This window comes from Natrix helvetica (genome assembly GCF_964273705.1).
Source record: "Natrix helvetica genome assembly, chromosome: Z".
Lineage (NCBI taxonomy): Eukaryota > Metazoa > Chordata > Lepidosauria > Squamata > Natricidae > Natrix > Natrix helvetica.
Window position 1 is genome coordinate 7,681,289 of NC_138554.1, and position 27,463 is coordinate 7,708,751.

The 27,463-nt window shown below is 41.7% G+C and overlaps 4 protein-coding genes across 4 annotated transcripts; all 4 read right to left on the minus strand.

The window, feature by feature from the left end:
• Positions 1 to 2,436: 2,436 nt before the first annotated feature.
• LOC309401222 (olfactory receptor 6X1-like) lies at positions 2,437 to 3,312 on the minus strand (the record flags this gene model as incomplete). The annotated part of the gene is made up of 1 exon (XM_081970291.1): positions 2,437 to 3,312. The coding sequence occupies one exon, from the start codon at positions 3,310 to 3,312 to the stop codon at positions 2,437 to 2,439; it is 876 nt and encodes a 291-aa protein (XP_081826417.1).
• Positions 3,313 to 12,343: 9,031 nt separating this feature from the next.
• On the minus strand, positions 12,344 to 13,234 carry LOC309401223 (olfactory receptor 6X1-like; the record flags this gene model as incomplete). The annotated part of the gene is made up of 1 exon (XM_081970292.1): positions 12,344 to 13,234. One exon carries the CDS (start codon positions 13,232 to 13,234, stop codon positions 12,344 to 12,346), a length of 891 nt encoding a protein of 296 aa, XP_081826418.1.
• A 7,295-nt stretch (positions 13,235 to 20,529) lies between these two features.
• Positions 20,530 to 21,420, minus strand: LOC309401224 (olfactory receptor 6X1-like; the record flags this gene model as incomplete). Its single annotated transcript, XM_081970293.1, has 1 exon — positions 20,530 to 21,420. One exon carries the CDS (start codon positions 21,418 to 21,420, stop codon positions 20,530 to 20,532), a length of 891 nt encoding a protein of 296 aa, XP_081826419.1.
• Positions 21,421 to 26,252: 4,832 nt separating this feature from the next.
• LOC309401225 (olfactory receptor 6X1-like) lies at positions 26,253 to 27,128 on the minus strand (the record flags this gene model as incomplete). The annotated part of the gene is made up of 1 exon (XM_081970294.1): positions 26,253 to 27,128. One exon carries the CDS (start codon positions 27,126 to 27,128, stop codon positions 26,253 to 26,255), a length of 876 nt encoding a protein of 291 aa, XP_081826420.1.
• Between the last annotated feature and the right edge of the window lie 335 nt (positions 27,129 to 27,463).

A 27,463-nucleotide genomic window follows, 5' to 3' on the forward strand; every position in this document is an offset into this window, starting at 1 on the left:
TGTGCTGATTCCACATACTCTAATGCCTTCGAGCACTTCAGATGGATGTCATGATTGATAGTACTAAAAGGAGACGAAGGAGAACCAGGATGCTTGCACCAAGCCTTCCCAACTTGGACACTGAAAAGCATAGTTGATACCATCTCAGTTTTATATCCCAATCTGAAACCCCACTGGTCATGGCTTCTTAATTTCATTTTACTTATGCTTTGAATACATTTTTCATCCAACAGGGGAAAAAAAGTTGCCTTCAATTTGAATGTTGGTCACTGTTCCCTCTTTGTTATTGTAAAGGTAAATGTTCCCCTCGCACATATGTGCTAGTCATTCCTGACTCTAGGGGGCGTTGCTCATCTTCGTTTCAAAGATGAAGACATGAAGACATCTCCGGGGTCGTGTGGACGGCATGACTAAAGGGCAAAGGTGCATGAAACTCTGTTCCCTTCCCACCAAAGTTGGTCGCTATTTTTCTACTTGCATTTTTACATGCTTTCGAGCTGCTAGGTTGGCAGAAGCTGGGACAAGTAACAGGAGCTCATTCCGTTATGCGGCACTAGGGGTTTGAACTGCTGAACTGCCGACCTTTCTGATCGACAAGCTCAGCGCTTAGCCACTGAGCCACCACATCCCACTCTTTGTTATGATAAGCAATGTGAAATATCTCAAGAATCTTCTGTAATATTTTTTGCACTCTGCACCTTGAAAGAATATAAGCATAGAGGTGTGATTGTGCGGCTGGCTGCCACACGGTGACGACCTCGTCTGCTTTTGGGACCCTCGAAAGGGTGCACCTGAGTTAGGCTTCGGGACCCCCGAAGGGGTGAGAACCCTCGTTAGGGTGAGCCTAAGCTAGGTGGGTCTGGCTCTGCTAAGGAAGCACGAACACCATGATGTGTTAGAACGCATCAACCAGCTCAGTGAGATGCCAAAAAGACCCCCACTGGCTGATTGAGACGGTATTTATTAAGGCATACAAGAAGGGTTTTCGTAATACAACATACGGTTACATGATTGGTTAAAAGCTTGTTGCAGGGCAAAACTTAAGCAGGTTAGAAGCTTTCCATAGGATGTGGCTTTCTCTCATGCCCGGAGTTCTCCGGACAGGCTTTGTGGTTTAGCGTTTCTGCGTAAACGACAGGTGCTTTAGCTCGACAAAGGATGTGGTATTTTTATGTCGTTAGGCATGTTAGCTACATAGAGGCCTCCTTCAAAAGACAGATTAAGCTTGCATTTGATGTACAAGAAATTAGCTTGGACAGAAATGTTTTTGTTGCATTAGCCCAACACCTAGACATGAGGAAGAAATGTATGGAGTGTTCTTTAGAGCTGTACAATTCTGGATTTTTGAAGCAGCATTATCTCTTCCATTGGTCAATTATAAAAGGAAGAAACACTCAGAAAACAGCTTTCAATCAGAATGTCAGGCCTGTAGTTATGTTCCTTTTAGGATCTTTGGCCTGCCACACTTTCTTATAATTCCCTATGTGTTTAGTGTAGTAGTTGGGAGGGGGGAATAGAAAGGAGTAGGATTGTGGAATGTTTTGTTGTCATTCTTTCTAGAAGCTCAAGGTCATCTTTTGTCTCCGCACCTTGACACCTGACCGGAAGCAGAGGGGTGTAGATGCCAGCGTGGAAGATGATGATTGGAACATGTGATGGATTTGTGGGTGTGGGGAGGAGATCATGAACTCTCAACTGGGTGGAATTCCAGGAAGAAGATCAGAACTGAAATTCCATAGATGTGCCAACATACCTGTATGATTGGAACTTTAAGGATGATTCTGCCTTGGACTCTGATTGATTTCATGCATGGTATTTGGAACGCTAACACAGAATAGAGCTGGAAGGGAACTTGGAGGTCTTCTAGTCTAACTCTCACTCGAGCAGGAGACCTTATACCATGTCAGACAAGTGACTGTCAAGTCTCCTCTTAAAAACCTAAAAAGTGACGAAGCACCCACAACTTCTGACAGCAAGGCTGTTCGGTGGTCAGATGGAGACCAGGATTGATCATACTGAACAATGCTGGGACATGAAGGAGAACCAGGATGCTTCTACCAGATCTTCCCAACCATGACCCTGAAAAACACAATTGATGCCATCTCAGTATTATGTTCTGCTCTGAAACCCAACTGTTCATGGGTAACTAATTTTATCTTACATAGACTTTTGAACAAAGTTTTAATGAAACAAACAACAACAACAAAATCCATGTTGACTCCCATTGAATATTATTTACTCTTACCTTTTGTTATCATAGGGATAACATAAACTATAAGAATTTTGACTGATGTTTCTGGAACGTCCCAACTTGAAGGAACACACCCATGCAGGCCAAATGAAGTTTACATTTCATAAACAAAAAATGTGTTGGAGAATGGAATCACTTCTCACTTCATTTAACAAAGGGTTTCGGGTTGGAGAGAATGAAAGATTTCAGAGACTTGAAACATGTCTTCCTATCATTTTATGTACAGAATCTTTCACTTCATTGTTCCTAATGCTGTAGATGAATGGGTTGAGCACAGGGATGATAAAAGTATACAGTATGGCGACAGACTTTGTCATACTGAAGGAAGAGTTCTTGATAGTCGGTCTTAAGTAGACAAAAAAGACCGATCCGTACAAAAGGGTGACCACAACCAGATGTGAAGCACAGGTCGAAAAGGCCTTCTGCTGACTGGAGGCTGAAGGCATTCGATGAATGGTGTAGAGGATGAAGAAGTAAGAAATGAGGGTGAAAACCAAAGAGGACACAACCACAACCACCGCAACGAGAAAGCCGAGGGCTTCGATGAGACGGGTATCTCCTCCTGCAATCTTCAGCACGGGTCCAACATCGCAATAGAAATGATCGATAACATTGGAAGTGCAGTAGGGCAAGTTTGCAATCATCACGACCTGGAAAACTATGGAGAAAAATCCGCCAAACCAGGCTGCTATTGCCAGTTTAAGGCAGACGCATGACGTCATGATAGTGGAGTGTCTCAAAGGATGGCAAATGGCCACGTATTTGTCCAGGGAGATCAAAGTGATGATGAAAAATTCAGTCACTCCAAAAAAGAAGTAGAAGCACAACTGTATCACACAGCAATAGAAACAGATGGAATTGTTAGAAGAGACATAGTTGAGCAACAGCTTGGGTATGAAGGTTGTGGTGTGTCCAATGTCTTTGAAAGAAAGGTTGCTAAGGAAGAAATACATGGGCTTCTGGAGATGGTGGTCCAAAATGACCATGGCAATGATGAGCCCATTGCCCATCAGACACAGGAGGTAGAGCAGAAAGATGCCTGCATGCATCACACTTTCCATTCCTGTAATGTCTGGCAGTCCAGCAAGAATAAATTCAGTTGTTCTTGTACAGTTGGTCAAATTCATGTTCTTCTTCTGTTACAAAAAGAGAAAACATGGAATCTTCATTGACTCAAGATTTAGCCAAATTTGTAAAAGTCCCTTTTCAAAAACTAGCATTATGAGTTCAACAGAGGGAACACAAGAGTTACTTTGAACATCACAATATTAAAAGCTATGTAAAGCTTTAGTAGCTGACAAAAGATAAGATGATAAGATGAGGTGGGATGGGATGGGATAGGACATCACGCTTCCCATTCCTGTAGCGTGTGGCAGTCCAGCAAGAATATATTCAGTTGTTCTTGTACAATTGGTCAAATTCATGTTCTTCTTCTGTTACAAGAAGAGAAAATATGGAATCAAGATTTTGCCAAATTTGTAAAATCCTATCTGAGAAACTAGAATTATGAATTCGACAGAAGGAACAGAAGAGTTAATTTTAACATCAAGCTATCAAAAGCTATAGTAGCTGACAGAAGATAAGATGAGAGTTGAGATGACATGGGATGGGATGGGATAGGACAGGACAAGATAAGACAAGATGACAAGATAGGATAACATGATGAGATGAGATGAAATAGGAAGGGCTGAAATATTTTGATACACATTAGAACTTGGGAATTGATAAAAGTTCCATACACCCACCAGGAACTTTGTTGGCAACTGTTAACTATCTAAAGAAGAGAGGAACACAAAATATGGGCTGTGATAGAAAGATGAAAGTAGAAAAAGGACGACAAAAATATAATAGCCAAGATGTTTCTCTATGTACATGCGGGGTGGATGTGTGTATATGCTAGGAAGTCATGATTATTTTTACAGTGGCATTCTGTTTCATGTTCTGCTTTTATAGATCATGGAGCTAAAGATCTCTCTACACTAGAATAGAATAGAATAGAATAGAATAGAATAGAATAGAATAGAATAGAATAGAATAGAATAGAATAGAATAGAATAGAATAGAATAGAATAGAATAGAATAGAATAGAATAGAATAGAATAGAATAGAATAGAATAACAGAGTTGGAAAGGACCTTGGAGGTCTTATAGCCCAACCCCCTACTTAGGCAGGAAACCCTACACCACTTCATACAAAGAAGAAGACCCAACATCTTCTTAAAGACTTCCAGTGTTGGAGCATTCACAGCTTCTGGAGGCAAGTTGTTCCACTGATTAATTGTTCTAACTGTCAGGAAATTTCTCCTCAGTTCTAAGTTGCTTCTCTCCTTGATTAGTTTCCACCCATTGCTTCTTATCCTGCCTTCAGGTGCTTTGGAGAATAGCTTGACTCCCTCTTCTTTGTGGCAGCTCCTAAGATCTTGGAACATTGCTATCATGTCTCCCCCAGTCCTTCTTCTAATTAAACTGGACATACCTGCCACCTTTCTTTATATGTTTTAGCCTTCAGTCCCCTAATCATCTTTGTTGCTTACCTCAATTTGTCCTTATTTATTTCCCTGACGTGTCTTCTCCAAGGACAGTACCCATCACTCCATCTTTTCATTCATTTATGAAGACAATGTTTTCAAGAATCATAGAAAATGGTGCCATCAGGTGTTCAGGGGGAACTGGTAGACTTCTTGAGATATATTTTCATTAACATTTAAAGAGTATCTAGCAGATTGCATCATAGAAGGTTTATTTACTTCTTCTCTACAGAAGCATGGGTAACAGTCTCTATGGATATTTGCCTTTAATTTCTCGTGAGTATCCATGCAGTATATCTCAAATATGCACAAGACTCATGGGCCTTGGAACGATGTCAAGTGCTATTGCAAAATAAGAGGCCCTCTGGAGGTACACATCAAGGATAAACTCTGCAACTCTTGTATAGTGGGTCTGATTCCCACTTTTCTTTCATTGCAAACAAGATAAAATGTAGGACTTTCACTTAATTTTGAACAGAAGATTGAGATACTATTTCTAGAAATATTTGTCTCTCAGTTCTCATAAGTATTCATAGACTATGCCCCGAAATGGATAATTTGGAATGAGCGTGATTCATACTTACTGCATTTTTTGGAGTATAAGACGCACCTTTTCCCCTTAAAAAAGAGGCTGAAAATCTGGGTTCATCTTATACACTGAACACAGCCTTTTTTGCCTCCCGAAACTCCGCCCCTTCATCAAAAGGGCCATGCATAGCTTGTAGGAAGCTTTTAGAGAGCTACTGGGGGCTGGGGAGGGCAGAAATGAGTGTTTTTTTGCTCATTTTTACCCCCCTGCTCCTAGGAGCACTCTATAAGCTTCTAAAGGCTATTCATGCCCTTTCATTTATGAAAAATGGACCACTTTTTGTGAAAAACAGGCAATTTTTTGCTTGTTTGGGAGGGGCATGCCCCCAGGAGCACTCTGCAAGCCCCCTAAAGGCTATTCATGCCTTTTTTGGGGGGAAACGGGCCCGTTTTTGCAATAAACAGACCAGTTTTGAGAGGTTTTCAGAGTGCAAAAACTTTTTTTAAAATTTGCCTCTTCAAAACCTTGGTGCGTCTTATACTCCGGTGTGTCTTATACTCCAAAATATATGGTAGTTCTTTTTAAACCAATGTCCAAGTGCCACTCCTAGAAATAGAGTCTTGTGTACATTTTCCCAAAGGTGATTTTTCAAGAGGCAACTGGACTTTTTTGGTTTTTCTTTAAAAACATTTTGCTTCTCATCTAAGAAGCTTCTTCAGCTCTGGTTGGATGGTGGGGAATGGAAGGAGTTGTACTCCTTGCAGACAGCTGGCCATTTGCATTCTTTTGGAGAGTTGTTGAGGCCACCTGGAGTTTTATCTGGGTTATCTGAGTGGTGCAAATGGGTGTGGAGCCTTCTTGGAACTATTGAAAGGACTATGTTGTATATTGGAGGTAGATGATGTCACAGGGTAGCCTTTATTGTCATTGTACATCATGAAATTGGTTTTAGCCTCACTGGTGCAATCCATGACAAAAAATACAAATAACATAAATAGTATAAAGAATGATCCCTATGCGAGTAATTAGGAAAAAGAGAAAGAAAGAAAGAAAGAAAGAAAGAAAGAAAGAAAGAAAGAAAGAAAGAAAGAAAGAAAGAAAGAAAGAAAGAAAGTAGTCATACATTTCCGTTTGTGTGTGGAGTGATTGTGGTTGTGTTTAAGAGTCTAACAGCCCAAGGATAGAAACTATGTCATAACCCTCCCCCTCTGTTGAGATAGGACTGTTCAATTTCCATTCCCCACCAACCAGCCAGAGCTGGAGAAGCTTCTTGGATGAGAAGTGAAGTGTCTTCCTAGAAAAACCAAAAAGTCCAGTTGCGTTTTGAAAAAGCACCTTTGGGACAACCATGACCTGGAGACTGAGAAACTCCATAGGTATTTTTCATCGGGATGTTATCATTCAATGATGTGTAGTAGATAATTTTGTCATGTATTGTATGTGATCAAGAAGCATTCAGTCTTGTTTCCCAAGCCCACTTTCCCTTAATTAATCTGCACTGAAGATGCAGGTCTTTTCTTGAGTGGTTATTATTTATGTAGAGATGACTTTCTTCAATATCTATTTAAGATACTTCATTTTTTGATTCTCAAACCAAACAGGGTAGGAGATGGAATGCAATGACCCAAGAGTCCTCTTCCAACTCTGGAATATTATGATATTCTGTGTGGCAGTAGAATATTGCTCAATAGTGGAATGGACAGAACAAGTCAATTCAGTTGGTCAATAAGATGTTAGCATACATAGACTTGAAAATATCACACTGTACAAGGTTCATTTCTAGAAGTCAAGATTCACAATTCGACTTTGCTCCACAACACTTTTCCCTCCCTGTTCTCCACTCCTACCATTTTCCAGGTTCTATGTGGTTTCCTCAAGTACTTGGAGACAGGGGTGGGATCCAACCGGTTCGCTGAGCGCTCTGATGTGCCTGGCACATGCTGCATGCGTGAACAATTCACAGGAAAATAGCTGATGTGCGGCAATCCACACATGGCCCAGGGGCGGGTGGATGGGCCCACCTGAAGGTCGTAGCGAACTGGTTCATTCTCAGCTGATCTTTGGAGCTACCGATTTTCCCAAACCGGGCCGAACCGGTAGAATCCCACCCCTGCTTAGAGACTGTCACCAGCCCCGGAACACTTCAAACCAATGGAGAAAACCTAAAGAAGGTGGACATTTTTTGGTATCTTGGATCCCATCCCCAAGGCAATGGCAACATCATTGGTGAGGTGTGAGCAAGAGTGAATGCAGCCTACTGAAACTGCTGCAGCTGGATGCAGCTGTGAACACAGAATACTGCCAGTTTGCTCGGGGGCGCTCCTTGCACACATGCACAGTGCAACTAAAATTGCTCTGGGCATGTGCAGAAGTAGAAAACAACATGGCAGCACCTATGGCACTGCTGGGAGAACCGGTTTGGGACAGGGGTGAAATCCTCCCGGTTCAGCCCGTTTTGCCCAAACCGGTAGCAACGATAGGCCATGGTTCTCCGAACCGGGGTAAAAATCCCTGGTGGCCCCACCTTTGCCCAGTCGCCCACTCACCTGCTTGCCCGCTCAGTCACTGGTTCACTTCCGGCCGCTTGGCACTTCGCTTCTGCTCCAGCAGCCCCACCCACCCCCTATATAAGGTCCGTTTGCCACGTGGCCTAGGTACTCGTTTCGCCGACCCCTGCTGGATGAGAAGCCTCAATGAGAAGCCTCTCCTAGAACTTCTAAGAAGCCTCACCGACAGCTGCCCAATCAATTGTGAGTTGCACAATGCGGTGAGACAGTTGTGTTGTTTTGTGTAAAGTGTGAATGTTGCCTTTCGAGCTCTTTATGGCTCTGCGCATTTCCTGCTTGTGGCAGGAGCTCTTTCGTGTGAGGTGCAGCTGCTTCTGCCTTGTGTTGCTGTTGTGTTGTTTTTGTGTTAAAACTAGCTTCTTGTGGCTTTTGTGTCTTGTGTGCTTTTGTATTGCTCCCATCACTGGTTTTCAGCTAACAAAGCTCTTTTTCTTCCTTTTGCAGTATCAGGCTTTACCAGCAAGGATGAAGAGGCAACAAACTTTTATCGCTCTTGTGTAAGTATTCTTACATAAGTATTCTTCATTATTCTTATTTAAGTCTTAAATACATGAAATAATTGGTATATTTTCTTTTTGTAGGTCATAAGGGCAAAGAAGTCACATTGACTTGGCCACGCCCACTCGGTCACATAACCACCAAGCCACGCCCACCAAACCACACCCATAGAACCTGTAGGGAAAATTTTTAGATGTCACCACTGGTTCGGGGGCGTTAGCAGGCTGCCAAGCTACTACTGGTTCAGCCAAACCAGTCCAAACTGGTAGAAATCCACCACTGGACCAGCTGCTATTGGTACCACTGTAACAGGCTCCACAGCCCCTCTTGCCAGTGGAAACAACTGGATCATGCCCCCACCACCACCGCTGCCATCCCCAGATATGGTGAGCTCCGAATGGGGACTTGACATTAAACTCCATCTGAGTTTTCACTCGCATAATGTTGGATCTTTGGACCAATACGTCAAACCTGTTCCTCCTTCATTGCTCACATTAAAAGCAAAATAATGTATATTTGTGTTTATTATGTTCATATAATAGGTAGCACACTATCACTGTCAAAAGTATTGTGACTTGACGCTATAGATATAATTCAGTCCTTTTCATTACAGTGGACCAGGCGTTCTGGAGTTATACTGGAACACACACACACACACACACACACACACACACACACACACACACACACACGGGGACACACACACCACACCGAGGGTTGTTAGGGGTGTCTTACCCCCATAGTATTTGTTTCAAGAAAGTAAGTCATCTGTGTACCAAGTTTGGTTGAAATTGCTCAAGGCGTTCCAGAGTTATGCTGCAACATACACACACACAGCCATCTATATACAGGATAGATAGATAGATAGATAGATAGATAGATAGATAGATAGATAGATAGATAGATAGATAGATATGGATGGACGGATGGATGGACGGACGGGCTGGCAGGCAGAAAGACAGACAGACAGATGAGAGATTAGAGGCAGGCAGGCAGGCAGGCAGGCAGGGAGAGAGAGAGAGAGAGAGAGAGAGAGAGAGAGAGAGAGAGAGAGAGAGAGAGAGAGAGATTAGATAGAGATGGATGGATGGATGGATGGATGGATGGATGGATGGATGGATGGACGGACGGATGGACGGATGGGCAGGCAGGCACGCAGGCAGGCAGGCAGAGAGATAGATAGATAGATAGATAGATAGATAGATAGATAGATAGATAGATAGATAGATAGATAGATTAGATTAGATTAGATTAGATTAGATTAGATTAGATAAAATAGATAGAGATGGATGGATGGATGGATGGATGGATGGATGGATGGATGGATGGATGGGCAGGCAGGCCGGAAGCAGACAGACAGAAAGGCAGGCAGATGAGAGATTAGAGATGATAGATAGATAGATAGATAGATGATAGATAGATAGATAGATAGATAGATAGATAGATAGATAGATAGATAGATAGATAGATAGATAGATAGATAGATGACACCAGAAGTTAATTGAAATAAAGTTGAGAAGAGGAGAAAGGTACTATCAGATCTGAGGATTGTGTTCATGCTTAGCAATGTGAACTTTGGGGTCGCAAGAATCAGTGTTGGCCTTCTGTTTCTTCCCCTCCAATTCTCACCAATTTCTGGCTTCCATTTGCTGTCGTCATAAAAGTCACATAGCAATTGCTGCATTTGTGAAATTAAACAGAGGGCATTCGTATTATAGAGACCTCTTATATACATTGTACACTATAAGACAGTGGTACTAGACTATGAAGAAGGAGAGAAAAGAATGAGTGATATGACCCACGGTGGCGCAGTGGTTAGAGTGCGGTACTGCAGGCTTCTTCTGCTGACTGCCAGGTTCAAGGTTGACTCAGCCTTCCTTCCTTCCCAAGTGGGTAAAATGAGGATGCAAATTGTTGGGGGCCGTATGTTGACTATAAAACTGATTAGACAAGGCTGTAAGTCTAAGTGCTATTGCTATTGCTATCCTTTCTCTGCTAGATTTCTATCCTGACTTTTCTCTAAGACCGCAAGAGAATGTACCAGGGATTTTCTCCTCCCTTTTTCCCCACAAAAACACTGAGCAAAAGAGGTTGGGAGGAGAAGGATGAATCTTAGGGAGCACCCATCAATAAGGATTGGTCAGAATCTGGGATCCCATTCCTAGTTCCACACATGACTCACTATCCCAAAAACTCCCTTTTAGTCTCTTAATTCAGGGTAGAGCTGGGGAGACGGGATGGAGCTGAGCGTTTATTGGCCAGGTGCCTTCCCTGATGCCACGTGAAGTTCACAGTAGATACTTTATTCTCTGTGCCCTAGGAGAAAAATATCTGCAGCTAACTAAAATTGAATTCTCAACCTTCAGGATTGAGGTGAGCACCTTCACCACTAACGCACAGTGATGGCAACCCTTTTTCTTACTGCGTGCCAAAATTGCATGCTGTACGGACGTGCACATGCCCACTCAAACTCCCCGTCCAACTGCCCATGTGTGCACCCCCTCTGTGCAGGCATACACGCCCCCTCCCCACGCATTCGTGTGTGACCCCTCCCCAGGCTTTGGAGGCTTTCCTGAAGCCGGGGGGGGGGGGGGGGGCTAAAAACAGGCCCAACAGCCCAACCGGAAGTTCAGGAATGAACTTCTGGTTGGCCGGTTGCTGGCATTTTTCACCCTTCCCAGCTTCCGGAGACTTTCCTGAAGCCTGGGGAGGGCGAAAACCGTCTCCTCTGGCCCTCCGGAAAAGTGAAAAATAAGCTGGCCAGTGCACGCATCTGCGCTGAATCTGATGGGACAGAAATATTCTTTGTTTCTGTTGCAACACTTAGACATAGGGAAGAAATGTATGGACTCTCTAATTGACCAGAGAGTGACACAGGTACAATTTTGGACTTTTCAACCAGCATGTTAAAATCTTGGCATTTCGTCTTCTATTGGCTCACAGTAAAATGGGTGGGGAAAAGTTTGACTCCATACTCAAAAGATCACTAATAGAGATGAAATGGTCTGACATTTTGTGAAGCTTCTTCTCTGGTAACATTGTACTGCAAACTAGGGCATATAAAACATTTGCCAGACCAATTCTCGAATACAGCTCATCTGCCTGGAATCCACATTGTATATCGGACATTAATACAATTGAGCGAGTCCAGAGGTATTTCACAAGAAGAGTCCTCCACTTTTCTGCCCACAATAGAATACCTTATGCCACCAGGCTTGAAATTTTGGGCTTGGACAACCTGGAACTATGCCGCCTACGGTCTGACCTAAGCATAGTACACAAAATTGTCTGCTACAATGTCCTACCTGTCAACGACTACTTCAGTTTCAACCGCAATAATATGTGGGCAAACAATAGATACAAATGAAACGTAAACCAGTACAAATTCAATTGAAGAAAGGTGACTTCAGCAACAGAGTGGTCAACGCCTGGAAAGCTTTACTCAACTGCCTTGTTACATCCTCAAACCATCATAACTTTAACTTTAAACTGTCTAGTGTGGACCTCACCCCTTTCCTAAGAGGTCTTTAGGGCTGTGTGCATAAGCACACCAGCGTGTCTATCGTCGCTCTCCTATTGTCCCCAATTATCCGTACCCATTTCCTGTCTTCATGTCCATGTTTATACTTATACGTGATATCTCGTACACGTTTGACAAACTAACTAATTAAATAAAAAATAAATGATTGAAAGTACCTAACTTTATCTTCTACAGTGCTTACGGATGCTCCTGAACAAAGCTTCCATCAAGCAGATAACAACTTGTTCCCTTCCACCTGGATATCACTCATCACTTCCTTTATTATGACAGGCATGGTGAAATATTTCAGCAATATCGATTCCTATTTCTGACATTTCCCCCAACTGGAAGAAAAGCAAAGAAATAGAGGAGTCCTTCAAAAGAGACATAAGGTTAGAACTTAAGAGTTTAGATTTTGTTTTGTCTTCAGGAAATTTCCTTGAAAAATGGATCAATTCCTGTTCCTTTTAACACAGGAGAGGGCTGGAAGCTTTCTTGCTATCATTTTCTGAACAGCCTCTTTCACTTCGTTGTTCCTAATGGTGTAGATGAATGGGTTGAGCACCGGGTTGATCATCGTGTAGACAATGGAGACCACCTTCATCACCCTGAAGGAAGAGTTCTTGACTGTTGGCCGTAGGTAGACGAAAAAAACGGAGGCGTACAAAATGAAAACTACAACCAGGTGGGACGCACAGGTAGTAAAAGCCCTCTGCTGTCTGGAGGTTGAAGGCATTCGAAGAATGGTGATGATGATGAAGAGATAAGAAACGAGGGTGAAAAGCAAAGAGGACATGATCACCACCACGGAAACTAGGAAACCAAGGGTTTCAATGATACGTGTGTCTCCTCCGGCAATCTTCAACACGGGTCCAACATCACAAAAGAAATGACTGATTACGTTGGAGGCGCAGTAGGGTAGCTTGGCAATCAGGACCACTTGACAAATGATGGAGGTAAAACCTCCAAACCAGGCTCCTATTGCCATTTTGAGGCAGACCTCCGAAGTCATGATGGTGGCGTATCTCAAAGGATGGCAAATGGCCACGTATCTGTCCAAGGATATCAATGTGATGATGAAAAATTCGGTGACACCAACAAGAAAATAGAAGCACAACTGAATCACGCAGCAATAAAAACAGATGGAATTGCTAGCCGAGAGGTAATTGACCAACAGCTTGGGTATGATGGATGTGGTGTATCCAATATCTATAAAAGAAAGGTTGCTAAGAAAGAAATACATGGGCTTTTGGAGATGGCGGTCCGCAATTACCATCATAATGATGAGCCCGTTGCCCATCAGACTCAGGAGGTAGATCAAAAAGACACTGGTGTACATCATGCTTTCCATGGTCCCAAATGTAGACAATCCAACCAGGAGAAAGTAGGCAGGTCTCGTGCAGTTGGTCAAATCCATCCTCCCCTTTAGCTACCAAAGCAATCAGAATTTGAACTAAGTCAACCTCTTCCTCTATTTCTGTCCCTTATGGTACAGTACAGCTTTGTTTATAAACAAAGTCTATGAAAAACTCTACGTTCTCTAACCAGAGTTACGGAGGTTTTCTTACTTTCTTGCCAAGCAAGATGAGATATATGAGATGTGAAATCTTGCCACAAAGAGGATGGGGTCATTAATGCGATTGAGCAAGTCCAGAGGTACTTCACGAGTAGAGTACTCCACTCCTCTACTCACAATAGAATTCCCTCTGCCACTAGGCTCGAAATTTTGGGCTTGGGCAGTCTGGAACTGCACCGGATGAAGAATGATCTAAACACAATAAACAAAATTGTCTGTTACAATGTCTTACATGTTGACGACTCCTTCAGCTTCAACCTCAATAACACATGGGCAAACAATCGATACGAACTCAAAGTCAACTGTTCCAAACTTGATTGCAGAAAGTACAGCTTCAGGAACTGTGTGGTCAATGCCAGGAATACTCTAGCTGACTCTGTTGTTACATCCTTAAACCCTTGAAGCTTCAACCTTCAACTGTCTATCATGGACCTCATGTCATTCCTAAGAGGTCCCTAAAGGGTGTGTGCATAAACGCACCAGCGTGCTGACTGTCCCTGTCCTACTGTCCCCATTTATTTGTATTCATTTCTTTCGTTCATGTCCATGTTTATATTTATACCTGCTATCTTGTACATGTTTGACAAACTAATGAATACAAATATAATCGAATTGTTTGCAAGATTGCCATATTGTGGGACTTGCTCTTACTTCCAGAAAGTAGGAGCTGATACAAAGAAGGCTATTTTGTCTGTCTTGCCTAGGTGTCTTGTGAGGAAGTGATGGGGGGACATTTGATAAGACCCTGGAATACTTATTCTCCTTGCCTAGAAGATGAAATTTGACAATAAATGAGACTATTTGTAGCACAGGTTGAAATGAGCTTAGTTGTTTGTTTGTTTTTAATAGATGTTTCATTATCCAAAGTAGTCAACATCATCAGATGCTAGCACTGACGATGTTCACCAGTTTGGATAAGGAAACATCTACAAGAAGATAACCAAGCCCAGAAAGCATCAAGGATCCCTGATTTAAGTTGCCTTCTGCTGTCTTGTACATGTTTGACAAACTAATAAATACAATAAATACAAATACAACTTATTTTCCAAAGCACTTTTTAGTCTTGATGAATGTATTTCATTCTCCTTGTGTACACTGAGAGCATATGCACCAAAGGCAAATTCCTTGTGTGTCCAATAAAGAATTCTATTCTATTCTATTCTATTCTATTCTATTCTATTCTATTCTATTCTATTCTATTCTATTCTATTCTATTCTATTCTATTCTATTCTATTCTATTCTATTCTAAATGGAGAGGTGATGAATGAAACCACATTATAGGCAGAGAGTAAAGAAAAGATGGAAAACTATGTTGTGCATAGAATATCATCTGAGATTATCCAGAAAAAAATAATAATATAAAGCCACCTGATAGAGAATGAGATTCATTGATGGTTATACAAAGACTCCACCAGTAGATTTGTTTGAAAGACAAATTAAGTCAATTCCTTTCTCTCCACTGTCCAAAAATGAACTGGCTTTTCCTCGTTCCCTGGTATAAAAATGGTTTTCTGTGGAAATAATAAGCCAAGACCTCAAAAGAGTAGACTTAATCACTGTTTCTGCCCAAGTTATTCTCCACTATATGCTTTCCCCTGATGGATAGTTATCCTGTATTCCTCTCTGCCATAAAAACCCTGATTTACAATAGCACAATTTGGCTAAGTGAGATATAAGTAAAGAAAAGTCTACAGAAATATAAATATCAAGATGTTTTTTTTTTCTGTGTGTGGATATGGGTATAGCTATATGTTATTATGCCAGGAAGTCATAGCTCCATCTGCAGTGAAATTCTGTTCCAGGTGTTTGTTCTATAAAACATAAAGTTCTCTCCACCTTTACCTTGATTTGTTCTTCCTTCCTTTACTTGTCTTCTTCAAATGCCTTTCTCTTTCATTGCTCTATTCATACATCAAGGCTGTGTCTTGAAGAAGCACAGAAAACGAGGCATCTTGTGTTGAAAGGGAGGTGGTAGCTTTCTTGAGAAATATTTCCTTTGACATTTACAGCAGATTGCATCATAGAAAGTTGACTTGGTGATTCTCGACAGAAGCTTGGGAGACAATCTCCAAGGATATCTGTCTTTAATTTCTCTTGAGGATCCAGGCGCGATACCTGGAATAAACTCAAGGCTGATATCTTCTGGAGGTCCTCTGGAAGCAATCAAACAAGGATCAACTGCAACTCGTTTAGAGTTAGCCCAACGCACACTCCCGCAGCAACTAAAAAAAAAGGAAAAGTCAATACCTTTGCTGATGTGACACTTAGTGAGAGGGTCCTGGGTGCTCTCTGAGCTTGCTTGTTTTCTTGCAGATGGTTCATTACCCAAACTACGTAGGTGGCATCATCAATGCTAGTAAGGAGTGCTGTATGTTGTCCATTTATATTCTGGTGGGTTGCCCTGTCAGTGTTGGCGGAGATGGTCTTAGCATTGTGATGGCGAACCGATAGCACATGTGCCACAAGTGGCACATAGAGCCCTCTCTGCGGGCACACCAGCCATCATGCCAGCCAAGTTCTACTGAACATACGCATGCCTCTCTCACCAGCCAGCTGGTCTTCGGGTCTCTACCGTGTATGCACAGTTCAGGGCGCATATAGGGAACAAGCATGTACATGCACTGGGGTGGCCCTCATGCATGGGGGAGGTGTGCATGCGCAGAGAGTTGCTTGCATTGCATTTTTTGGCCTTGTGCAGCACTGTCGTGCCCTATTTTGGCTTCCAGGTTGGTGCAGGAGGCTTTCCAGGCCAAAAACAGGGCACCAGGAGGAGGAGGGTTCGCACAGCACCCCAAAGGTGAGATTCCTGCCAGTTCAAACCTCTTCTATAGAAAAGGTTCCACAAATCTACCGTGCCATTTAGAACCGGTTCCAATTCCCTCCCCCCCACCCATCCGCACATCATCAAGATGAAGAGCGAAAGGAAGGATGCAGGGAGTTGAAGTCCACAAGTCTTAAAGCTGTCAAGTTTGAACACCCCTGGGGGTTTTTTCTAAGGGTTTAGGGGTGCAAGGGTCTTGTAACTTGACAGCTTTAAGTCTTGCATGCTTCAGTGCCAGAATTCCTGAGCCAACATGACTGGAGAAGGAATTCTGGGAGTTGAAGTCCACAAGTCTTAAAGCTGTCAAGTTTGAACACCCCTGGGGTTTTTTTTCTAAAGGGTTAGGGGTGCAAGGGTCTTGTAACTTGACAGCTTTAAGTCTTGCATGCTTCAGTGCCAGAATTCCTGAGCCAACATGACTGGAGGAGGAATTCTGGGAGTTGAAGTCCACAAGTCTTAAAGCTGTCAAGTTTGAACACCCCTGGGGTTTTTTTTTCCTAAAGGGTTAGCGGTTCAAGGGTCTTGTAACTTGACAGCTTTAAGACTTGCGTGCTTCACATTTTGGTTGCTAAGCAAGAGCGTTGTGAGTTTCACCACATTTTACAAGTTGGCCATTGCCACCCAGTCACATGACTGCCAAGCCACTCCCACTCGGTCACATGGCTGTCAAGCCACTCCCACTCAGTCACATGCCCGGCAAGCCACTTCCACAAAGCAGGCCACACCTACAGAAGAGGTTCTAAAAATTTTTGAAACCCACCACTGCAGCACCCCCATGTCCTGTTTTGGCTTCTGGGTTGGTGCAGGAGGCCTTCCAGGCCCAAAAGGGGGCGCATACAAAAATGGTAACTTACATAAACTTGACAGTGTTACACATAGAAGAATCCTTTTTAGGGGTCAGGTTATGGAGATTCTCAGCTTTTTTTTGTTTTAAAAAGAGGCAACTGGACTTTCTTGGGTTTTTTTGAAGACATTTTGGTTCTCGTCTAAGAAGAGCTGAAGAAGCTCCTGGGATGAGAAGCGAAATATCTTCAAAGAAAAACAAGAAAGTCCAGTTGCCTCCTGAGAAAAAAAAAAGCACCTTGCATTTTTGTGGGCTCAAAGTTCACCATCCGACCCTCATCTAGAAAACTTATTTCTGCACGCCACTCCTTCCGTTTTCCGATTTCGGATTTCTCCACTCCATCTGATTCTCTGAGTCCCATTTATTCTTCTAACAGAAATTGTGTGCCTTTGTAACATTGAGAGAATCCTGCAGATACACTGTTAGGTATGTAAATGATACTTACTCCTCGGGGAATAGAAGGACAAGAACGTTAAGAATTACTTTCTTCTTCTTGCGCTGACCTAGGCTTCCCCAGCAGCACGAAGCTGAGTCCTTGTCCTGATAAACCCCTTTTATTTAATTTACAGCGAATGCTTCCTCTCCAGCAAAGTCCCGGCCCCCAGTTTTTTAAGATAGTTCACCATCACTGACCTTAATCAGGCTTGGAGAGTGGCCAGGCCAATATCTTTCAGATGCCGCAATACTTGGCAAGAATGCAGGAATGGACTAATTGTCTCCTGCAAACTCCACTCCCCTTTCGCTCCTCTTTTCTTCCCTCTGGGAGGGGCCATTCACCATTCACCTGTGGCCTTACTCCCAAGTTGACCCTTGTTCTTTAGCTGTTCCCTTCTCCTTGCAGCTCTGCACATAAACACACTGGGAACAGGCTCCAGCTGTTCTTCTGCCCCACTGATCTCCGACTCCAAAGGCCAGTTGATAACTGTCAGATGGCCCTGGCCCCATGTCTGCCTCTGATGCATAACATTCATCAGAGCCTTCCCCGGACTCCAGGATTGGCCCATGTTCCTCCCCAACCTCTTCACTGTCTGAATCTGCTGCCAGCTACGCTGGTGGGCTACAACACTTCTCACCTTGATATCCCTCCAATATTTTCCTATAAGAACTGTTCATTGTCAGGTCACCTATGACCTTCTATGACAAAGGGGGCCACGAACATGTGTGTTTCTATTCCTAGTCCACCATGTCAACCAATATATACATCGTTTTAGTCAACAGCATATCCAAGAATTCCCATCTAAGGAAGCATCTTAGACAGTAGATTTTATTGAACATATCACGATACAGAGTCTATGCGTTATAATAAACTCAATAACCTAACTGGTATGGACTAACTCACATGCCAATCTTCATCCATAATTACCTAATCAAGACAGAATTGTATTCAAAAGATGTAATTCAAAATGCGTGATCAGGGTTCATTCACTACTGAATATTGCTTATTTTATGCTTATAGTATTACAGCACAGTAGCTCTCCCACAATCCTTTAAGCATAGAATCACTACATAATTGCATAAGAAAAGAACAAAAAACTGCTTGTAACCTACCCTGCTGCCCACTGCTTTCTCCACCTTTGCTAAAGTAAGGTTGTCAAAGAATACCTCCACATTATTATTGGAAATGGATTGTGAACAGGATAGTTTTTTACTAACTTCTCAACAAAATCCTATGCTATGAGATTTGGGATAATTCAGGAATATCATAGAATAGAATAACAGAGTTGGAAGGGACCTTAGAGGTCTTCTAGTCCAACCCTCTGCTTAGGCAGGAAACCCTATACCACTTCAGACAAATGGCTATCCAACATCTTCTTAAAGACATTCAGTGTTGGAGAATTCACAACTTCTGGAAGCAAGTTGTTCCACTGATTAATTGTTCTAACTGTCAGGAAATTTCTCCTTAGTTCTAAGTTGCTTCTCTCCTTGATCAGTTTCCACCCATTGCTTCTTGTCCAGCCCTCAGCTTTGGAGAATAGTTTGACTCCCTCTTCTTTGTGGTAGTCCCTGAGAGATTGGAATACTGCTATCATATCTCCCCTAGTCCTTCTTTTCCTTCAACTAGACATACCCAGTCCCTGCAACTGGTAGCACAGTGGTCAGAGTGCAGTACTGCAGGCTACTTCTGCTGACTGCCAGCTGCCTGCAAATTGGCAGTTCGAATCTCTCCAGTCTCAAGGTTGACTCAGGCTTCCATCCTTCCAAGGTGGGTTAAATGAGGACCCAAATTGTTGGTGGAAATATGCTTACTCTGTAAACTGCTTAGAGAGAGCTGTAAAGCACTGGAAAGTGGTCTATAAGTCTAAGTGCTATTGCTATTGCTTCCCTTTCAACTTCAAAATCAAAATGATCTGAAGCTCCATGTTTCCTACAATGAAAGATGGAGAAGATCAGAGTCACTTTTCCAGTCAGGTCATGATTCTTTGGTCCAAGATTGTCACTTGAAAAATATACGGAATCACTGTAGGCACCAAAACTCATCTCTTGCATTTTTCCAATGACCATCTTATATGTTCTGCTCAAATGATCCTTCTTCAATAAACTACACGAGGAAATCCAAAGCTTGCAAATGGATTCCCAAGATCAAATAGCAAAACAAAGGAACTCATAGAGTAGATTAATATTGCTGCTGTTACAGATTTGTAAGAAAAGCTGACATTTTTCATTGTGAATGAAGCATATTCAAAAGCATAGTACACAAAATTGTCTGCTACAATGTCCTACCTGTCAATGACTACTTCAGCTTCAACCGCAATAATACGTGGGCAAACAATAGATACAAACGAAAGGTAAACCACTCCAAATTCAATTGAAGAAAAGACGACTTCAGCAACAGAGTGATCAACGCCTGGAATGCTCTACTCAACTGCCTTGTTACATCCTCAAACCATCATAACTTTAATCTTAAACTGCCTAGTGTGGACCTCACCCCTTTCCTAAGAGCTCTTTAGGGGTGTGTGCATAAGCACACCAGTGTGTCTATCGTCCCTCTCCTGTTGTCCCCATTTATCCGTACCCATTTCCTGTGTTCATGGTCCATGTTTATACTTATACCTGATAATATCTCGTACATGTTTGACAAACTAACTAACTAATTGAATAAAAAATAAATGATTGAAAGTAGCTAACTTTATCTTCTACAGTGTTTAAGGATGCTCCTGAACAAAGCTTCCATCAAGGAGAAAACAACTTGTTGCCTTCCACCTGGATATCACTCATTACTTCCTTTATTATGACAGGCATGATGAAATATTTCAACAATATTGATTCCTGTTTCTGACATTTCCCCCAACTGGAAGAAAAGCAAAGAAATAGAGGAGCCCTTCAAAAGAGACATAAGGTTAGAACTTAGAGTTTAGATTTTGGTTTGTCTTCAGGAAATCTCCTTGAAAATTGGATCAATTCCTGTTCCTTTTAACACAGGAGAGGGCAGGAAGCTTTCTTGCTATCATTTTCTGAACAGCCTCTTTCACTTCGTTGTTCCTAATGGTGTAGATGAAAGGGTTGAGCACCGGGGTGATCATGGTGTAGACAATGGAGACCACCTTCATCACCCTAAAGGAAGAGTTCTTGACTGTTGGCCGTAGGTAGACGAAAAAGACGGAGGCGTACAAAATGAAAACTACAATCAGGTGGGAAGCACAGGTAGTAAAAGCCCTCTGCTGTTTGGAGGTTGAAGGCATTCGAAGAATGGTGACGATGATGAAGAGATAAGAAACGAGGGTGAAAAGCAAAGAGGACATGATCACCACCATGGAAACTAGGAAACCAAGGGTTTCAATGATACGTGTGTCTCCTCCGGCAATCTTCAACACGGGTCCAACATCACAAAAGAAATGATTTATTACGTTGGAGGCGCAGTAGGGTAGGTTGGCAATCAGGACCACTTGACAAATGATGGAGGTAAAGCCTCCAAACCAGGCTCCTATTGCCAGTTTGAGGCAGACCTCCAAAGTCATGATGGTGGTGTATCTCAAAGGATGGCAAATGGCCACGTATCTGTCCAAGGATATCAGTGTGATGATGAAAAATTCGGTGACGCCGAAAAGAAAATAGAAGCACAACTGAATCACGCAGCAGTAAAAACAGATGGAATTGCTAGCCGAGAGATAATTGACCAACAGCTTGGGTATGAAGGATGTGGTGTGTCCGATGTCTATAAAAGAAAGGTTGCTAAGAAAGAAATACATGGGCTTTTGGAGATGGCGGTCCGCAATTACCATCGTAATGATGAGCCCGTTGCCCATCAGATTCAGGAGGTAGATCAAAAAGACACTGGGGTACATCATGCTTTCCATGGTCCCAAATGTAGACAATCCAACCAGGAGGAAATAGTCAGGTCTTGTACAGTTGGTCAAATCCATCCTCCCCTTTAGCTACCAAAGCAATCAGAATTAGAATTGGGTCAACCTTTTGCTATATTTCTGTCCCTTCTTTCTTATGATATAGCTTTGTTAATAAAGGTGTGCTATGAAAAAGTCTTTTATAGCCAGAGATGAGATATATGAGATCTTGCCACAAAGAGGATGGGATCATTAATGCAATTGAGCAGGTCCAGAGGTACTTCACGAGAAGAGTACTCCACTCCTCCACTCACAATAGAATTCCCTCTGCCACCAGGCTCAAAATTTTGGGCTTGGACAATCTGGAACTGCACCGGATGAAGAATGATCTAAACACAATAAACAAAATTGTCTGTTACAATGTCTTACATGTTGACGACTCCTTCAGCTTCAACCTCAATAACACATGGGCAAACAAACTCAAAGTCAATTGTTTCAAACTCAATTGCAGAAAATACTTCAGCAACAGAGTGATCAATGCCTGGAATACTCTACCCGACTCCGTTGTTACATCCTCAAACCCTCACAGCTTCAACCTTAAACTGTCTACCGTGGACCTCACCCCATTCCTAAGAGGTTCGTAAAGGGGGTGTAAATAAACGCACCAGTTTGCCTACCATCCCTGTCCTACTGTCCCCATTTATTTGCATTCATTTCTTTCATGTCCATGTTTATATTGATACCTACTATCTTGTACATGTTTGAGAAACTAATAAATACAATAAGTACAAATACATCTTATTTTCCAATGCACCAGAGGGTGGGACAAGAAACAATTGATGGAAACTAATCAAGGAAAAAAATCAAAATCAGAATCAGAATACAGCTGGAGGGACCTTGGAGATATTCTAGTTGAGCCCCCTGCTCAAGCAGGAGATCCTATGCCATTTTAGACAAGTGACTGTCCCGTCTATTCTTAAAACCTCCAGTAATAAAGCACCCACAATGTCTGAAGGCAAGCTATTCCACTGGTTAATTGGAGTGTACGAGAAACTTTCTAATAATGAGTACAATTCATCTCCATTGATGGAGCACCCACAATTTCTGGAGGCAAGCTGTTCTATTGATTAACTGTCGGAGAACGTCCCCTTACTTTTAGGTTGGATCTCTCCTTGATGGAGTTCTATTTATTTCTTCACGTCCTGCCTTCAGGTGCTTTGGAAATAGGTTGAAACCCTCCCCCCTCCTCTTCTTTGTGACAGTTCCACAAATATCATAACATTGCTAGCATGTCACTCCTAGTCCTGGTCATAAATTGTTTCAACTCCTACCCTCAAAATGCTGCTATAGAGCACTGCACAACTAGACACAAGAACAGCTTTTCCCCACAACGCCTTCACTCTGCTAAACAAATAATCCCCTCACCACTGTCAAACCATTCACTAAGGCTGTGTTACTATTAGTCTTCTCATTGTTTCTATCACCCATCTCCTCCCACTTATGACTGCAAGACTGTAACTTTGTTGCTTGCATTTTTATGATTTATAGTGATATTGATTGATTCCTTATTTGTACCCTATGACTATCTTTAAGTGCTGTACCTTATGATTCTTGATGAATGTATCTTGTCTTTTTATGTACACTCAGAGCATTTGCACCAAAGGCAAAGAACTTGTGTGTCCAATCACACTTGGCCAATAAAGAATTCTATTCTATTCTATTCTATTCTATTCTATTCTATTCTATTCTATTCTATTCTATTCTATTCTATTCTATTCTATTCTATTCTATTCTATTCTATTCTATTCTATTCCATTCCATTCCATTCCATTCCATTCCATTCTATTCTATTCTATTCTATTCTATCTAGACTAGCCATACCCAAGCAAAATACTCTCTGTAAATAGTTTTTAGTTTTTCATGAATCGTTCCTTACCCGTTCATCTTTTCTTCATGTGTTCTTCTAGGCTCTCTCAATATTAAACCAGTCACTGAAGTGCCCATAGACAGCAGCACAGTTTTCCCTTTGAGAAAATCATATTTACTTCTTTAAAATATTGTCCTTAGCATTTAAAGCAGACCCAAAAGATTGCATCATAGAAAACCCGCTTATTTCCTGCAGTAAATTGGCCGACAATCTTGTCTCTCTCTAATTTCCCATGAGTATCCAGCCTTTGTGCATAAACTTTTATGATTTCAATAGAAGAACAACTCAATACTCTTTTTTTTATTGGCGTCAACTATTAACCTCCATTCCAAGATCTGGAACCTTCTGTTATTAATCGTGCAAATATTTTCAGGGAAGGGATTCATTAGAGCTGCAGTCATCAACTGATGGAGGCTTTCAGAGATCTCCTGGGGGCTGGGGAGGGCAGAAATGAGCTAAGAACATATACACACACTTCTCTTTGTCATCTAACATATGCGGGTATATACATAATTTTGAATGTATTTATTTTGTCATGGTCATGTAGTGTATATTGGAGGTGGTGACCCTTTGAGAACTGTATCCAATGAAATTTCATGTTAATGTGCGCTGATTAGTGGACATTCAAAGGGACAATAACGTTATGATCCTATTTCATTCTCTTCCATTTATATAGCTGTCCTTCTGCTTTCACACTCTATAGTGTGAAAGATTTAACATCTCTCTGAGTAACACATTTATTTTGGATCTAAATAAAGGTGGGCCCTCTCATGAGCTGGAAAAGGATCATGTCCAATAATTCAATGCATATTCACACTTTATTAGTTACATAAGTCGGGTAATAGAAGTTTATTACAGAGGAAACACATGTCATCTGTAAAGCAAAGAAGTTACAAATATATCCTTATTCACTTCCTCTTGCTAATGGATATAAGCCTGTGATGGCAAACCTATGGCACGCATGCCAGAGGTGGCACGCAGGGCCCTCTCTGTGGGAGCCTGCACCATCGCCAGCTGCTCTTCTGGTTTCCAGTGTGCTGGTCTTCGTGGGCACTGGAGCACTGGAAAATGTCCCGAAAAATGGCCGAATAAGCAGGTTGTTTTCTAGGCCATTTTCAGGCTGTTTTGCAGGCTAAATATGGCCCAAAATGGCCTTGAAAACAACCTGAAAGTGTCCCAAAACGCCCCCAAAACAAGCCATTTGGGGGACATTTTCTGGGCTAACTTCAGGGGATTTTTCAGGCCATTTTCAGGCTGTTTTGCAGGGTAAAACCGGCCCCAAAATGGTCTGGAAAACTGTATCCATTATCACTTCATTTTATACATAATGCTCTAAATGTAACTGAATTTGTCTTCATTTTTTATTATAAGCTTTCATTACATCAACCTGTGTCTTTCCAGTGATAGTGCAGTCTTATGTCTCTTGCCATTTGTGGCATTAGTATTCTGGTTATTTCCTTAGTAAGTTTTGTATGGACGTCTCTTCACAACTTATTGCTTATTGCATATCTTGTATAAGCTCGAAACCCTCCATCTCCTTCTTTGATCAGCTTATATTTGGTTATCATTAGTGCTTCTGACAAAATTTCTCTCTTAGTTCCATCAATTCTTCTCTCTTTTCTTCTTCTATACTTTGAGATCTGGGGTAGAGCTCCAGTACATCTATTTCCCATTTCCATATTCCACTCTTTCCATTTCCAACCATGCTCAGTTCATTGTCAGTATAAAAAAATTCTCTTCTCTTTGTTTATTTTTTCCTTCAGTTTTTAGAACTCTGACCTCCACTTTCTTCATTTGATGAACATCCTCAATTTTTCCATCAAATTTTACTGTTCTACGATCTATGTTCTCCAATCCCTTCTCAATTTTCTCTGTTACTTCTAATAATTTTTGAATTTCAAACATAATCTTTTGCAAGTTAAGGTTTCTTTTTCATGTTGCGCCATTCTTCCAACATGTAAACACTGCCACTCTGGCATTTAAAATGTTTTATTAAATTTAAAGCAAGTTCATTTATAATCTTTCAAGGCAAGGCTTTGTTTTCACTCCACTCCAGCTGCCAATGAAGCTCCCCAAAAAACACCTGTATAAACAACCCATGCTCTTCTCACTATCATTCTCTGTAAACAAGCTGGGGAACCTTGAAATGCAAAATCAAATGATCAAAGAGAAAAAAGAATAGACAATATTTCCAAGCTTTCCAAGCCTCCAGCCTACAAGTGGCAGTGTTACTTCCTTTCCCTCTGTTATTACAGCCCTCTTTGTATTCCTTTTTATATCTTCTTTATATTCCAGGCTTAAAGAAAACAAAATTCTTGGAAGGGACCTCCAAGATCCCTTCTAACACTGTTATTCTATTCTATTCTATTCTATTCTATTCTATTCTATTCTATTCTCTACCCTACCCTACCCTACCCTACCCTACCCTACCCTACCCTACCCTACCATACCATACCATACCATACCATACCATACCATACCATACTATACTATACTATACTATACTATACTATACTATACTATAGTATACTACTACACTACACTACACTACACTACACTATTCTATTCTAGAATGCCTAGCAAAAATAGCTCCGGTTTTATCTCTATTTAGTGTTTGATTATTTCCTCTAGCCACTTTCTTATTCTTATCCAATATTTCTTTACTACTGGGCATGTCCACCACATGTGATAATATGTTCCCAGCTTCTGTTTACATTTCCAACATTCCTCTGATCTATTTGGAAACATTTTTGTGAATCTTGCAGGGGTAAATGCCAATGATAAAACATTTGATATAAATTTTCTTTGTATGCTGCTGACATTGTCAATTTATAATCCCCCCCCCACAATTTCCCCCAGTTCTCTAATTCTATGGTATAGCTGATTTTTTGGGGGGGTATATTTAAAGGCTTCAGGGATCTGGAATTTTTCCACCTAGCATTCTGCGTACAGAATCCTTCACTTCGTTGTTCCTGATAGTGTAGATGAAAGGATTGAGCAGGGGGGTGATCATGGTGTACAATATGGAGACGGACTTCATTGTACTGAAGGAAGAGTTTTTGACAGTAGGTCTTAAGTAGACGAAAAAGACCGATCCGTACAGAATGCTGACCACAACCAGATGGGAAGCACATGTTGAAAAGGCCTTCTGCTGTCTGCAGGTTGAAGGCATTCGAAGAACGGTGTAGAGGATGAAGAGGTAAGAAATGAGGGTGAAAAGCAGGGAGGACATAATCAAGGCCACAACGAGGAGGAAGCCAAGGACTTCAATAAGGTGTGAATCTCCTCCAGCAATCTTCAGCACGGGTCCAACGTCACAAAAGTAATGATTGATAATGTTGGCAGTGCAGTAGGGCAAGTTTGCAATCATCACGACCTGGCAAATGATGGACCAAAATCCTCCAAACCAGGCTGATATTGACAGCTTAAGGCAGATGCTTGAAGGCATGATAGAGGTGTGTCTCAAAGGGTGGCAAATGGCTAAATATCGATCCAATGATATCAAAGTGATGATGAAAAATTCGGTGACTCCAAAAAGGAAATAGAAGAATAACTGTATTAAACAGCAATAGAAACAGATGGAATTGTTGGAAGAAGTATAATTGAGCAACAGCTTGGGCATGAAGGTTGTGGTGTGTCCGATGTCTTTGAGGGAAAGGTTGCTAAGGAAGAAATACATGGGCTTCTGCAGATGGTGGTCCTTGATTACCATCATAATGATGAGCCCATTGCCCATCAGGCACAGGAGATAGAGCAGGAAGACACTGGCATACATCACCCTTTCCATTCCTACAACCTGTGGCAATCCAAGCAGAATGAATTCAGTTGCTCTTCTGCAATTGGTCAAATTCATCCTCCCCTTCTGTTATAAAAAGAGAAAACGTGGAAATTTCATTGACTCAAGATTTAGCGAAATTTGTAACATCCTCTTTCAGAAACTAGTTGTTGGGTTTCCAAATAAAATCTAAAAGTAAATCAGAGTCCAAGGCAAAGTATCACTCAAAGTATTCCTATTTATTAAGAGAGCCATGTTGGCACATTTGGGAAAACCTGAATCTGAAAGCTTCCCAGTTTTCCAGACTTACTTGGAAGTTCAAGATCTTGCCCCCCACACCCACAAGT